Raw genomic sequence first — 13,484 nt, 5'->3', positions numbered from 1 at the left:
TCATGGTAGCTATTGGAGATTTTGATCAACCAAAGACAAATTGGTAGGTGTTGATGATCTGGGACTGTAGGTGCCAAAAACCAAGAAAATGTAAATTTCAAAAAACCCCAAATTGGGCTATTTTACACAAGACCCTCGGCGAACTTTGCTTCTCCCACTATAAAATCTTCTTACTTTTTTCAAACCCCTAACCTTATGCATTAAACCCCTCATTTCTTTTTCCTCATGCATGCACACAGCCAAGGACGGAGCTCCCAATCCTTTTTATTTTTCTCTTGTTTAAAATTTTCAAATTTCACGTAAGGATCTAATATTACTAAATTATGTAATGTTCTAATATTAGAAAATTATGAAAGTTTCATGTTAACCATCCAAACCTATTTAATAGAATAATTTCTCCGCCATTAAAGAATCATTATTCAAATACAAATGATGTTGAAAGTTGGATGTTTTGAGGGTAAGGTAGGGTGGTTTAGTGGGGAAATAACAAAAGAAACTTTAGCTGGAAATTATGGTTCAATACAAACGATGTTGAAAGTTGGATGTTTTGAGTGTGGGTGGTTTAGTGGAGAAAAACAGACGTCAGACAGTTTCATGAGAAATGGCTCGAGATTTTGGTTTTCCTAATTTTCTCAAAAAAAGGATTTTTTCTATATTTGTCCCTTACATATTTTGTATTTGGATATTATTCCTTTAAATCATTAAAATTGCTATTATATCCCCAAATTCTAATAAGTTGTTCCAAATTAATCAATTTGCTATTTTTAAAACAACTTAAGAATTATAGGAACTTAATAACCATTTCAATGTATGAGGAACTAATGTAAAAATATGAAATATTGAAGGGACTAGCACTGAAAAAGGGTTAATTCCACATCAGCTAGCAATTTTTTTTAAATTTTATTTTATGTTCTTCTTGGTTTGGGAGGGTCTTTTTGTTTTTTTATGGGGGGGGTTATCATGTTAAGTCAAAACTATATTATCTCACCGCTTTGAGTTTACGAAATTCAACAAAACCCTTCCGAACTTTGAACATCTTTGATCAGAATCCCTTACTTGTAAATTGCAAATGATTAAAACTTTCTTGAAAAAAAAATATCATTTTGGACGAAGGGTGTGTTGTGTGTGCAAGTGACAAATGTCAAAATTTGAGATTTCTTTCTCAATAACATTTTACTTATTCTCAAATTGCATGCAGTGTATTCTAGTAGAAGAATATTAAAGTTCAGAGGGGACTTTCAAGACAACCCAAAGTTCAAGGGGGTTACGTTTTGTGAGATAAATAAAGTTCAGGCGGTTAGGTGCAACACCCCCAAAGTTTTGTGGGTGAAATCAAAAAAAGAAAAACAGTAGACACGTGAAGAAAGACAGTGGCGACGAGCCACCGCCTCTGCTCTCGCTCTCCGCTCGCCCAATATTTCCCCATCCCTGTTTCATGTTGGCTTCCTCCTCCTCTCGAAAACTCCTCTCTCTTCTCGCTCTCAAACCACTCTCCCCCTCTCTCATCGCGACCTCCGATCCATCGCCATCATGCCCTACTCCCACCGACAAGCGAGCAGAAGCTGCGCAGCCGCAGTGGAAGCGAAGGCTGACCTGACGAGCGTCGCAGTCTTCGTCGTCCACGGATGAGACGGTCGGAGCGTCGCCGAGAGGTCACCGCCGCCGCGGCACCGGGAAAACGTGGAGGCCAGGCTTACACCACTCCTCTGCGGCGGCGCTGAAGAGGCGGCGCCGGTGAAGGGGATGCCGGAATTGTCGAAGGCGTTCGAGGAGCTTACTGTGGATAATTGTACGTTCTCGCGGGCGCAGATACGGGCTACATTTTATCCCAAATTCGAGAACGAGAAATCGCACCAGGAGGTGAGCTACTGGTTCCTGATGCTCATATCATCGGGTTTATTTTTGTGGTCATGATTTTAATACTTCAAGCATTTCATGTCCTGAAATTTTCGATTTGCTGGGAGCACCTGGAATGGGGAACCCTTTTAGATAATAAAAGTGCTCTCCTTTCATTAATTCGTTCTAGATTTCTAATATGACAATTGACAAACTATCTGTATTTGCAAATTTACACATTTGTTACTTAGCTTTGTAGTGTGAAATATATTTACCAATGTTTTTGGGGCAGGGAAGATAACAGCAGACTTCGTTACTTGCATGGTTGTCTTATTATTCTTTCTTCGCGGTTCTCTATGAAATTGTTAACCTCTTTCATCTGAATACAAGCATTAAAGCTATGTCAACCTTCAAATACAAATATCAATACAAGGCTAAAATTTGGGAGAGATTGGACCTGACTGTTGTTTCTTCAGGCGTGAGATCATATCATAATCTTAAAATGTGATTTATAGAAAAGTCTTCAAAAATAATGAAGTTAGATGACCACATTTGTTGTAATTAATTTGTTAACTACACAAAAATATCACATAAGGGAAGACATCTAGGTTCCTTATGCTGCATTTAAATGCTGAACGTACAAAGGCATGTAAGTATCTGTGTACAATGTAAAATGACTCCTAAAAAGCTGCAAGGTAATTGATTTTGAACTCATTACAAGCCTTAATAATTTAGAAACTAGACACCAACTATTATCTTCTATTTGTCGCTTATCAATTATAATTTGGTTCTTTTTTCTGATCTTCTACAACCATGTATATTTTACCTTTATTATATTCGTTGCATCTGTTGTATCATCATTGCATTTTATCCTTTATGTTGTTTCCCTTGCATTTTTACATTTTTGAAAAAATTGGAGGAAAAGTTGATTGGTTACATGATCTTATCTTGTGCAGATTAGGACAAGAATGATAGAGATGGTCGCTCATGGCCAGGCTACCTTGGAGGTGTGCTTCAGCTATTGTTTATATATCTTACGTCGTTCATGTTGCACTTGATATGTACTCCTGATATCTAATTTATAGACTTTTTTCACATGATGGCATCTTCTTATATATATACTTTCAGAGGAATAAATCAATGTTACTTAGTTGATTATAATAAAAATTTGGAAGTTCTTAGACATCTGGAGTCACTGTTAGCATATGCTATAACGTCATTTGAAGTTCCTTTTCCTTTCTTTCTTTTCTTTTCTGAACTCTTTTCCTGTATTGACAATAGGAGTTTGACAACTGCAGGTCTCACTCAAACACTCCGGATCTCTATTTATGTATGCAGGGCATAAGGGGGGAGCATATGCCAAGAATAGCTTTGGAAACGTGTGAGACAAATTGATCCTTGGTTGTTGTTGACAGTTGAAACTCATCTTCACTTCTATGTGTGCTGATTATTGACAACTTTATGCTTTATTATAGATATACTGCAGTTGGTGTTTTTGTTCTGGGTCGGATGTTTCACGAGGCTTGGGGTACTCAAGCAAGAAAAAAGCAGTCAGAGTTCAATGATTTTCTTGAGGTGGAGCATATTATTTTCTATAACATAGTTGACTACTTTCACGAGTACAAATGTATTCATGAGTACAAGTAGAGGGTCTGATGAATCTCTGATTTCATAAAAAGCTGTTTTGATTTGTTGTTGGATTTTGTTAACTTGCAGGTCCTTGTTTCCTTCCTTTTGTTTCTTTTAGAACTGTTTTGATTTGTTGTTGGATTTTGTTAACTTGCAGGTCCTTGTTTCCTTCCTTTTGTTTCTTTTAGAACAGCAGGCTGTAGCCTGGTAACTTAGAGGTTTTGCAGGTCCTTGTTTCCTTCCTTTTGTTTCTTTTAGAACAGCAGGCTGTAGCCTGGTAACTTAGAGGTTGAAAGGCTTAGGATTGTGAAGTATTGATCTGAGTTAGAATATCCTGGATATGCATCTTTGGTGGACAGTTAGTTGCTGACTTTAGAGTTCACAGTAAGGCAAGGATAGTTTTTAATATTGACGAGCCTTAAAATAGACTACTGGATAAGCATCTTTAGTGGACAATTACTTGCTGACTTTAGAGTTCACAGTAAGGCGAGGGAGGGAGGGAGGGAGGTTGATTTCAAAAATATTATAACATGCTGCATGAGAAAATCTTAATCCTTTTTTTTTCTTTAAACCATAATACCTGGTGTCATTCTTTTACAAGTCCTTAGAACATATAACATCATGAATACAAGAGAAACACTGGACGAAATGGTCTAATTATTTGAATGTTTTTGATAGCAAACATTCTTGGTTCACAGGAAATATTACATACCTGCAACCATTATTATATTGCAGAAGATCAAACAAACCTGAATTGAGACAGTATACATGAGAAGACCTATTTATTGTCTTGTTGGCGGCTTAAATTGATGGTGATATCCTTCCGTCATAATTCGTCTAAGTGCATTTGGTTCCATAAACATCATGATTTATAAGTTATGCAAGAACATGTTCCGTAGACCTTTGGTTTACGAGAATGTTGAAAATGGTTTCCTATACCCTAGAAAGTGGTATGAACCCAAAACAGGCCAAGAAAATTTTGAAGCCTCCTTGAGCAGTGAAAGATATTTCTGCAATCTTCTTCTTTTTCTAATGAACCAGTCAACCATTAAACCATTAAATTGTTTGTATTTCACATTGAATTTACTTCTCTTCTTATCAATAGATTAGTTGCCAGTTGAAGTAATTTGAATAGCAAATTTATTAGTCTTTTGTTTGGTACTCAGAGGTTGCTTCTTGTCTGAGATAGTGATGCATTGTTCAGTATATTGCTTGCTGGTAAATGAGCACTACACACATACAGTTACTCAAAAGTCTACAAGAGTTCACATGATGTGACTACTCTTCGTGCTGACTGTTAGAGAGTTAATATTATATTATTATGGTTTTCACTGCTCAATTAACTTCATTGCATATTTATCTTTTGTAGGAAAATCGTATATGCATATCAACGGAATTGGTTACTGCAGTTCTAGGAGATCATGGACAACGACCAATTGATGATTATGGTATGAGATCTTCCTAAAAAGGAGTATAGTTGGTTACACGCTTATCGATCTTACTAACAAGAATCATACTTAGAATACATAGTGTAAATATGTATGATAATTAATAAAACTTTTATACCTTATCATATTTCTAGTAAGTGATTATTCTAGTTTATTTTACTCTGATTTTAAAGTATCTCTAGGCTTTTTAGAGGATTTTACTTTACAATGCACTATTTAATCAAAGTACTTGTCACTATTCAGAATTACCTATAAATATGGGATATATGGCTATTAATGTGAACTTAATTTAGCTAATCATGTTTAAACATAGAACACAATTTTCACATTTACAAAATATAATATCAGTATGCAATGCTTTCTCCACTAAAGAAAATCATTACAAAACCTAAATTGACAATTCTTCGACTATTTCTTCTCTTGGACTGTCAAATATAAAATCCTCGATTTGAGCTTAAATTTACGCATGACATACCATATCTTAGATGAAGTAACTCAAGCAGTTATAGATCACGAGTGATCTGGACGGTTGGGAGGTTCCAATATGGTTCCCGCAGTTTTGGGTTCAATTTCCGTCTACTTATTTGGGGCTAGGCTAAATTACGATGCGACTTACACCCTAGAGTTTATGTTTGGTAGGGGGCTCAATCCCGGGGTTGCTTCTTGGGAGTGGGGACTCGAGTGCTCTAACCAAGCCTCGTTACCCAAAAGAAAAAGTAACTCAACCAGACAAACTTTAAATAACTGTTGATGCTCCACTTTCCCTTTTCATGTACTATTAGAAAAGTCAAATATCTCCTTTAATAAAATAAATTGTGTACCTAAGGAACTAGGTGAGCTCAGTGAATGACTGCATATGTACATAAAACTATAATAGATATAAAGTTTAGGTATCGAAATCATTTAGGATTTTACAATATTTAGATATTTGGTGATACTTCTATAAAAATTCAATTCACAGGATAAGCTACCGAAATAAGAATGTTCAAATTTCAAAATAACAAAATATCATTAATAATGCACCAAATTTCACTTTCAAATATTCATTTGTCGTAGAGCATGTTTGGTATGTGGTCACGTGTTTGGCAAATGACTTATTTTGGCTGAGAGTAGTGATAACCGCACTGCTACTCCACTACTTTTACATTATAAGAGAGAAAAGTGTGAGGTCCATTTTTCAATTGTTTTCAAATTGATGACTCATAAAGGGAGCCCAACTACTTTTGTAGTGTAGTAGCGTAAATGAGCAGTATAGTTATCATTATTTTTGGCTTACAAGCCACCAAAATGTAAGGTCGAGCACCCTAGCTTATTCTGTGGTAGCTTACAAGCAACAAGGTTTGATTGCGTAAAAGACCAATATAATTCTCATCATTTCGGTAAATTCCAAGCTTTATTTATCTCTCTTTAGCCTCATTAAATGTTGTGGTCATTTTGACAACAATGATGGCTCATTAGCCACCCATTTGCCAAACCGAATACTAAAATGGATTATAATTTACTAAATTTTCCAAATAGTTTGGCTTGTAATCCACTTGGCCTATAATCCATTGTGGATTATAATCCAAAGTTGACTAGCATACTCATAATTCATAATAATAACTGGGTTCATTGTGGATAAATTGTCACAAAGGCCAAATCCGGAAGGATATCCGCTACGCTACATGAGCTAAAATCTGCATAAATTTTTGAAGGCCACTCTATCAATACAAAATATCGAATGACATACTAAAAGGCAAAACAACAGTTCTATCAAAATAAGTACCCAAACAAACTTACAAAATAAATGTCAAGCACTGTCAGTTGTGGATTTGATATCGACACGCGTTTTGTCAAAATCAATGTCTAGAAAAATATGGTTCTCAGTATATCAACCCAAAGTTGTAAGAATTTAAAATTGTGAGCATACAATAATTAAAGTTAATATATCAAGTTCTATGAAATGTCTACACATGCACTCTAATAATGATCAAGTTAAATTTCATAAAGAAAACCATAAACATCCCAGCTTAAAAATAGCAATGACTCACTTTAGAAAATGGAGGGAGACACGAACCTACCTTATTAGCATGCTAAGCTTCTTGCACCATAAAAGGGACCCCTAGGCACGTGATCTAAATACGTTCTTTTTGCTTGAAACCTTTTAGTTCCAGCTAATATTGCTAATTATGTTCTCAACCTCTAAATCTCAGTTTCTCTGATATATTGGATTGGTGAATCATTGTCTGGCCAAGTATATTCCAGGCCACTTACACCATGCATTTACGTATAACTAAAAAAAACTGAACATTCAATTCATCTGAGCCCTTGAAAGATCACGTTGTACACGCAATTTTTCAATTAACGTGGAGCTATTTTTATTTTTTTAATTTAAGTTCATACTGAAGCAGACTTTGCAGCTAGTAACAGGTTGCCCTAGGCATTGAGTAAGTTGTAGTAGATACCTAGATTATACAGTATGCAACTCCAGGGCGGATGCTTATCATGTACACATGAAAAGCATTTTTTTTCAATGATCATAGAAACTGAAAATTGGTCATCTCAAGTATTATTAAGGTTTAATCCTAAATAGGAAAATATATAACAAGGCCAAGCCAGCTAATTCCTCATAGTGGGAGGCCCCAGAGGGATGGGAGGGGTGAGATTATCTAGCAAATACTCTTATAACATGCAACAATTTCTTTTGTGACTGTTGTGCCAAGTTAAATGATCTTTAACTGGTAGTCAATCATTTCTAACTGGATGAACAGAAAAACATAGGATTTTCTGTTCTATGTGCCCACCTGACTCATCATTTCGTGGTTATGCAGCTCTTGAACTTCTGGATTAACCAATTTTAACCTAGGCACTCCTATAGTTGTCGAAGCATATACTGATATACAAACATCAGTCCAGCTGTTGACTCCATTATATCATGTTCACAGTGGTATATAATCTATGTGCTCTACTTTATCTTCTATTAAATTAGTGAGCACCATGTCCTTTCCATGATTTTTAAGGTCTATTCCTTGTCCTATCTACTCCTTTGACTATAACTTGTGATTCCTAACAAACGTCGTATTTGTTGCACTTACTGTTCTTCATTTTACATATCCAATATTTGATTAATTGTCCGTCATTTGATCCCCAAATTGAAGCAACATCTAGCTTCTTGTAGATTTCCTCATTTATTCTGCTATCTTTTAGCACATTGCCATTCATCCATGTCATTGTTCCTTTTAGCTACACTGCATACTATGACTTGTGCTAACTGTTCTTCGCTTTACATTTCCAATATCTCAACCGATTGTTCCTCATTTGACCCCAAATTGAAGTGACATCTAGCTTCTTGCAGATATCCTCATTTTGCCTGTATCTTGGATAGGACAAGGAATAGAAGTGATATTTAGCACATTTTGATTAAACCATCTCATTGTTCCTTTGAGCTACACTGCATGTTGGTTGTATATCCATTATTTATGAAATTTTCTCTTTGACTAATAGTCCAGTATTTTATCCCAAAATTGAAGTGATCTCTTGCTTATTGCAGATGTCCTCATTCATAACCTATCTTTATGATATTGGCATTATTCCATCTCAACATTCTCATCTAAGCAACAGTCTGGCATGGCTTATTGTTTTTCCATTTTATGAAAAATTTCCTTAACTTCATAGATATTTTAAGTCAAAAAGTAATTTAAGGGCATTCTTCTTTAACTTATCATGCTTTGATTCTGAATTATTGATGCTCTGCAGAGAAAATGACCTCTTAGTTATTTCTTAGTTAGATATGTGACTTATTTCCCTACTTTTGCTAAAATTACAATTGGAGTGCCTGTTTTCTCATGTTAGGTTGTAGTCTGTTCAACTAATACAATGTCATCTGCAAAACTCACGCATCATGTGACATGTTTCTATTCTCAGATATGCCTAGTAAATTTATTCATAACTAATGAGAGATATAGTATTTGATAGGAATTCTAGATTTACTTGCTCTTTATAAAATCTTAATTTTTTTTACTGTTCCTGTTTGGCAGTTGTAGTAACAGCTGTGACTGAATTGGGCAATGGCAAACCAAGATTTTACTCCACTCCTGATTTGATCGCATTTTGCAGGAAGTGGCGCCTACCAACCAATCATGTCTGGTTGTTCTCTACAAGGTGAAGCACTAGATTTATTTCTGTTACTTATTGAAATAAAAATCCACGAATGTGAACTTAGATGCTTTGGCATTTTATGTAACAAAATGCTGAATTATTTGCATTAGCATTCTGCAGTTTGTTTTGTATTAAACTCTATAGACGGGAGCGTTATAGTACTTTGTGCTTTAACCCGTTTCAGTGGCTTTAATGAATCTCTCTCTAATTGATATTTCCTTAAGTAGCTCAAAACATCTAATTGTTTTCCTAGTTAATGACTGTGGTTTGCTAACTAACAGCTGCCCTGAAAACGAGAGTTTTAGCAGGCTTTGTTCTTCCAAGTTATTATTGATGCAAGAGGAGTATTTTTTGTGAAGATTTCTCAATAGTGATTCGTATTAACATAGGCAGTTGGATAGGTTGCCTTAGTTTCCTATTGGACTAACTTCCTTACCTATACTGATCCATTAATATAAGTTCAGCATATGGACCCAAGATTCATGGGACAACTATGGGACAAGGCGACGCACATCATTTTCTTGGGATTCCAGTCATAATCTGTGGCTAACAAAGGGACACATCTTCAATGATTTTGAGTTCAGAAGTAGTTTCTCATATAAGTTGGTCAAATTTCCTGACCCATACTCAATCTGCTAATAGTTGGATTAACCTGCCCCCACCCCATAAACAATCTATGATTATGAAATATGAAACTTTTGTTATGAAAACAATAATAAAATTGGGATTCGAGCTCCAATCTTCCAGAAGTCATCCTTTGTTACCAGAAAGAAACTTTGGTTTTTGTTATATGTAACTTCTTGTACTTAATTATTATATACACATCAACATTTTGCTTTTAGAAGAAAATATTGCCTTGCTAGAGACTTGAACCTCTATCAATTGTTGGCAAATGCAAATATGTGATCTATTGGCGTATGATATATATTAGGTTAGAAAATCATAAATAGAGAACTATCCCAGCATTTCATATGGATACGGGTAAAGGACTGATAACTATACTAGCTTGTTTAATAGATGTGATGGTGGGTTTGTTTTTTCATGATTCATACCAATTTAACCTCGGTTGGCATCTGCTGACTTGGCAGCGGGTTTTGTTGGGTCACAACCCCCACTAGGAGTTTGCTCTGCTGCGATGGCTAACCTCCCCTTCCCTTTCTAAAGTTTTATTTATCAAATGATTGTTTAGAGGGATACCGACTTTGGGTCAAAGATTTGTATGTTTGCATGTCATTGCATGATATTTACATATGTATATTCATGCTGGGACAGTTTCTAGGGGTGGCCCAGTTCATGAGGCTTCCACTATTGTGGGATCTAGGGAAGGTCAGATGTACGAAACCTTACCCCCGCTTTTGCGGTGAGGCTGTTTCCAAGATTTGAACCTGTCACAAGGCAGCAACCTTACCATTGTGCCAAGACTCATCCTCTCTGGCACAAAGTTTCTACATAGATAAATATTATTTGCATGTCTGTATAGTGTATGCACATCCTTGTATAGAGTTTCATATATCCAATGTGTACATTGGTTACATCCAAGTTTTTTTCCAGAGATTTAAGTGCCATCTGTTTAATGATTATGCCTCAGTATTAGTTGACACATTTTTTCTTTATTTTATTACTATGTGCTGTTCCTGCATGCCTAAATGTTTGGACAATGTTCATAAGGCAGAACAAAGAGGGAAAAAGTAAAAAAAAAAATGGAGAAAAAAAAGACTTGATTGTTATGTTTGAAAAGTCTATATTTTTTGATTAACTTGGTAGAGAGAAACAAGTCTTATTATACATTTTTGGTTCTTGTAATTCAAAGTTGTGACTGGAAAGTTCCTCTCTAATTTGCTTTATCTTGTAAAGGAAATCTGCCACTTCCTTTTTCGCTTCCTATGATGCGTTGTGTGAAGAGGGAACTGCCACACCTGTATGTAAGGCACTTGATGAAGTTGCTGACATTTCTGTACCAGGTAATTATGGTTTGAACCAGGAAATGTTGCATGCTGCTATTATGTCCGAATATGGTATTAGATAGCCTTTTGCGGAAGACATGATCAGAATCATACCTTCATCTTGTGTTATATTGCAACAGCTGACGCTGAAGATGTTTCACTTTTGCGTGATTCTTTCCTAACATGTTTTTTTGTGTATATATGAATATTCATCGTTTTGGCCCAGCATCAAAGGATCATGTGAAGGTGCAGGGTGAGATACTGGAAGGTCTTGTTGCTCGCATTGTTAGCCATGATAGCTTGAAACATATGAAGAAGGTTTTGGAAGATTTTCCTCCTCCACCTCTGGATGGATGTAAGTCTCGTCACTTTTCTACTTCTCGTCACTTTTCTACTTCCTAGATGAAGCTTATTTCCGTTTGCTTTCTGTAAAAGGAAAACCCTCATATCAATACCACGTGCCAATCACCTTGCTAGTATCCTGGCTGCTAAGTGGTTTGTTTACCTGATGATGGTTTACCAGTTTGGATACCCTTAAAGTGTGTTGGTGTTCCGTGATTGAGCAAAATAACCTCGGGCTGCTATGGTTTGAGTTCTATTTGTATTTGTCTTGTAGTGACTATTTGTCTATTAATACTATCTCCCGATCGTTTTGGGTCTTAACTCTGAAGTCTTTTGGTGAACTATCTAGTTCTTTGTTTCTCTTGGGTCTAGATCTGGACCACCCTGCATTAGTGGTTATCCTTTGTATATCTTGTTGGTATTGGATTTTCTACCTAATATTATCAAATTACAATGCAATGCAAATGCTCTTTTTTTGAACCCATATTAGCAATATGTTTTTCCTTACCAAGTATTATGGTGATGATTATTCAGCAGTTTTTCTCTTTGCCAGTTGCAAATGAATCTAGTTTATAACTTGTTTTAGCTTGGTTTGATGAGTTTATAGTACATAGATGCGGGCAGGAAGAAGCCCAAGGAGGAGGGCCAGCAGGGATCATGCGGCCCCCCCTCCCAACCAAAAAAAAGAAAAAAGAAAAAGAAAAAAAGAAACAAGAAACCAACCCTCCCACCCACCAAAAAAATTCCTCTGATGAATGATACTCGGTATCATGGTAGGTTAGCTTTCAATGTATCTCATTCATCTAAGGCTTTGCTGTATTACAAGTTTTATTACCAAAACAAAAAAAAGAAAAAAAGGAAAAAGGGTTTGGCTCTGATGGATGATACTCGGTAGCATGGTAGGTTAGCTTTCAATGTATCTCCTACGTCTAAGTCTTTGCTGTATTAGGAGTTTCGTGTGTAATGCACTGCTTCCGAGCCCAATTGATGTCAAGACAACACAATGTGTAATATATTTAGGTTTTTTAATATCAGTCCTTAAGTCTTTCATGTTATGAAATTAGTCCCTCAAATCATTAGATCTGCTATGGTTTTCCAATTCTTAAGTTATATAAAATCAGTTCCTTCAATCAAGAGAAGAAGTAGCAATTGAAGAGATTAACACGAAGCAATATGACAAATGGGAAAATACAATAGCAATCTCAATGATTTAAGGAATTCCAAAATAACTTAAGAATTGGGAAACTTTATAGCAATTTCAATGATTTGAGGGACTAATTTCAAAATATGAAAGGGGCTAATATAGAAAAACTCTTAATTAATTATGTGTATGTCAAGTTATATGTATTATTGTATTACAAAATAGTCAAAATAGCCCCTCCAATTAAATTAGTTAAATTGTTTAAAATTTTAACACTCAGTGGATATGCCAGTTAAAATGTATATTCTTGCCTATTTTAATACATAGGTGAAAAACTGCAGCTGACATTTATATATGATCTTTCAGTTAACGTTATATTATTTGATGTTGCAATAATTCAGTTGAGTTTTCTTAACTTCTTAAAATTTTAAATTAATATTAGAGCCTCTATATTGTTTAATGTGCATAGCTTATTAGCTTTTAAATGATTTTTTTACTAATTAGCTTTGGATTTGAGTTTTTTGAACTTGTTGGGATAGTTGGATTGAGTTACACAGGAGTATTTGTACCATCAAAATTACAGCGGACAATCTTTTTGAAATCAACAAACTGAAATAATGGTTTTCTTTTAGTTGACAATAAGCTTGAACTTATTTGCTCATTCATGACACTGCTTCCTAGACTTGTCCCTGGACATGGGCTATGGCCTAGGTTTGGCTTGTTTCTGGGTTTATAATCTATTGCTTCATCAGTGATTGAAGCAAAATTCTGTCCTAAACAATAATTCAGTTAACCATGTAGAGAGAAAACAGAACTGTACCTCCTCTGTCTATAAATTGCCAATATTGGAGCAAAAATTGCATCACACTAGTCATGCATATTCTCATTTGATCTTCTATCAAATCTCACTATCCTGCCCTGGGCATGGTTCATGAGTAAATCATGCCCTCTCCTTTTCTCATCTGACGATAGGCACCTTTCGATTTCTTACACTGATCGTAGTTCTGA

General features: G+C 35.5%; 1 protein-coding gene across 1 annotated transcript in view; it reads left to right on the top strand.

The window, feature by feature from the left end:
• LOC109833730 overlaps positions 1,652–13,484 on the top strand; it is a 32,132-nt gene continuing 20,299 nt past the window's right edge. Inside the window, exons 1-8 of the mRNA XM_020401517.1 lie at positions 1,652–1,860; positions 2,793–2,843; positions 3,135–3,217; positions 3,312–3,411; positions 4,835–4,913; positions 8,930–9,053; positions 10,905–11,011; positions 11,220–11,348. Coding sequence (XP_020257106.1) covers positions 1,744–1,860; positions 2,793–2,843; positions 3,135–3,217; positions 3,312–3,411; positions 4,835–4,913; positions 8,930–9,053; positions 10,905–11,011; positions 11,220–11,348 — 790 coding nt within the window. The 5' untranslated portion in view covers positions 1,652–1,743. The remainder of the gene's footprint in view (positions 1,861–2,792; positions 2,844–3,134; positions 3,218–3,311; positions 3,412–4,834; positions 4,914–8,929; positions 9,054–10,904; positions 11,012–11,219; positions 11,349–13,484) is intronic.

This window comes from Asparagus officinalis, chromosome 3 (genome assembly GCF_001876935.1).
Source record: "Asparagus officinalis chromosome 3, Aspof.V1, whole genome shotgun sequence".
In the NCBI taxonomy this organism is placed as follows: Eukaryota; Viridiplantae; Streptophyta; class Magnoliopsida; order Asparagales; family Asparagaceae; genus Asparagus; species Asparagus officinalis.
The sequence above is the reverse complement of the archived record's forward strand: the minus strand, read 5'-3'. Positions and strand labels throughout refer to the sequence as shown.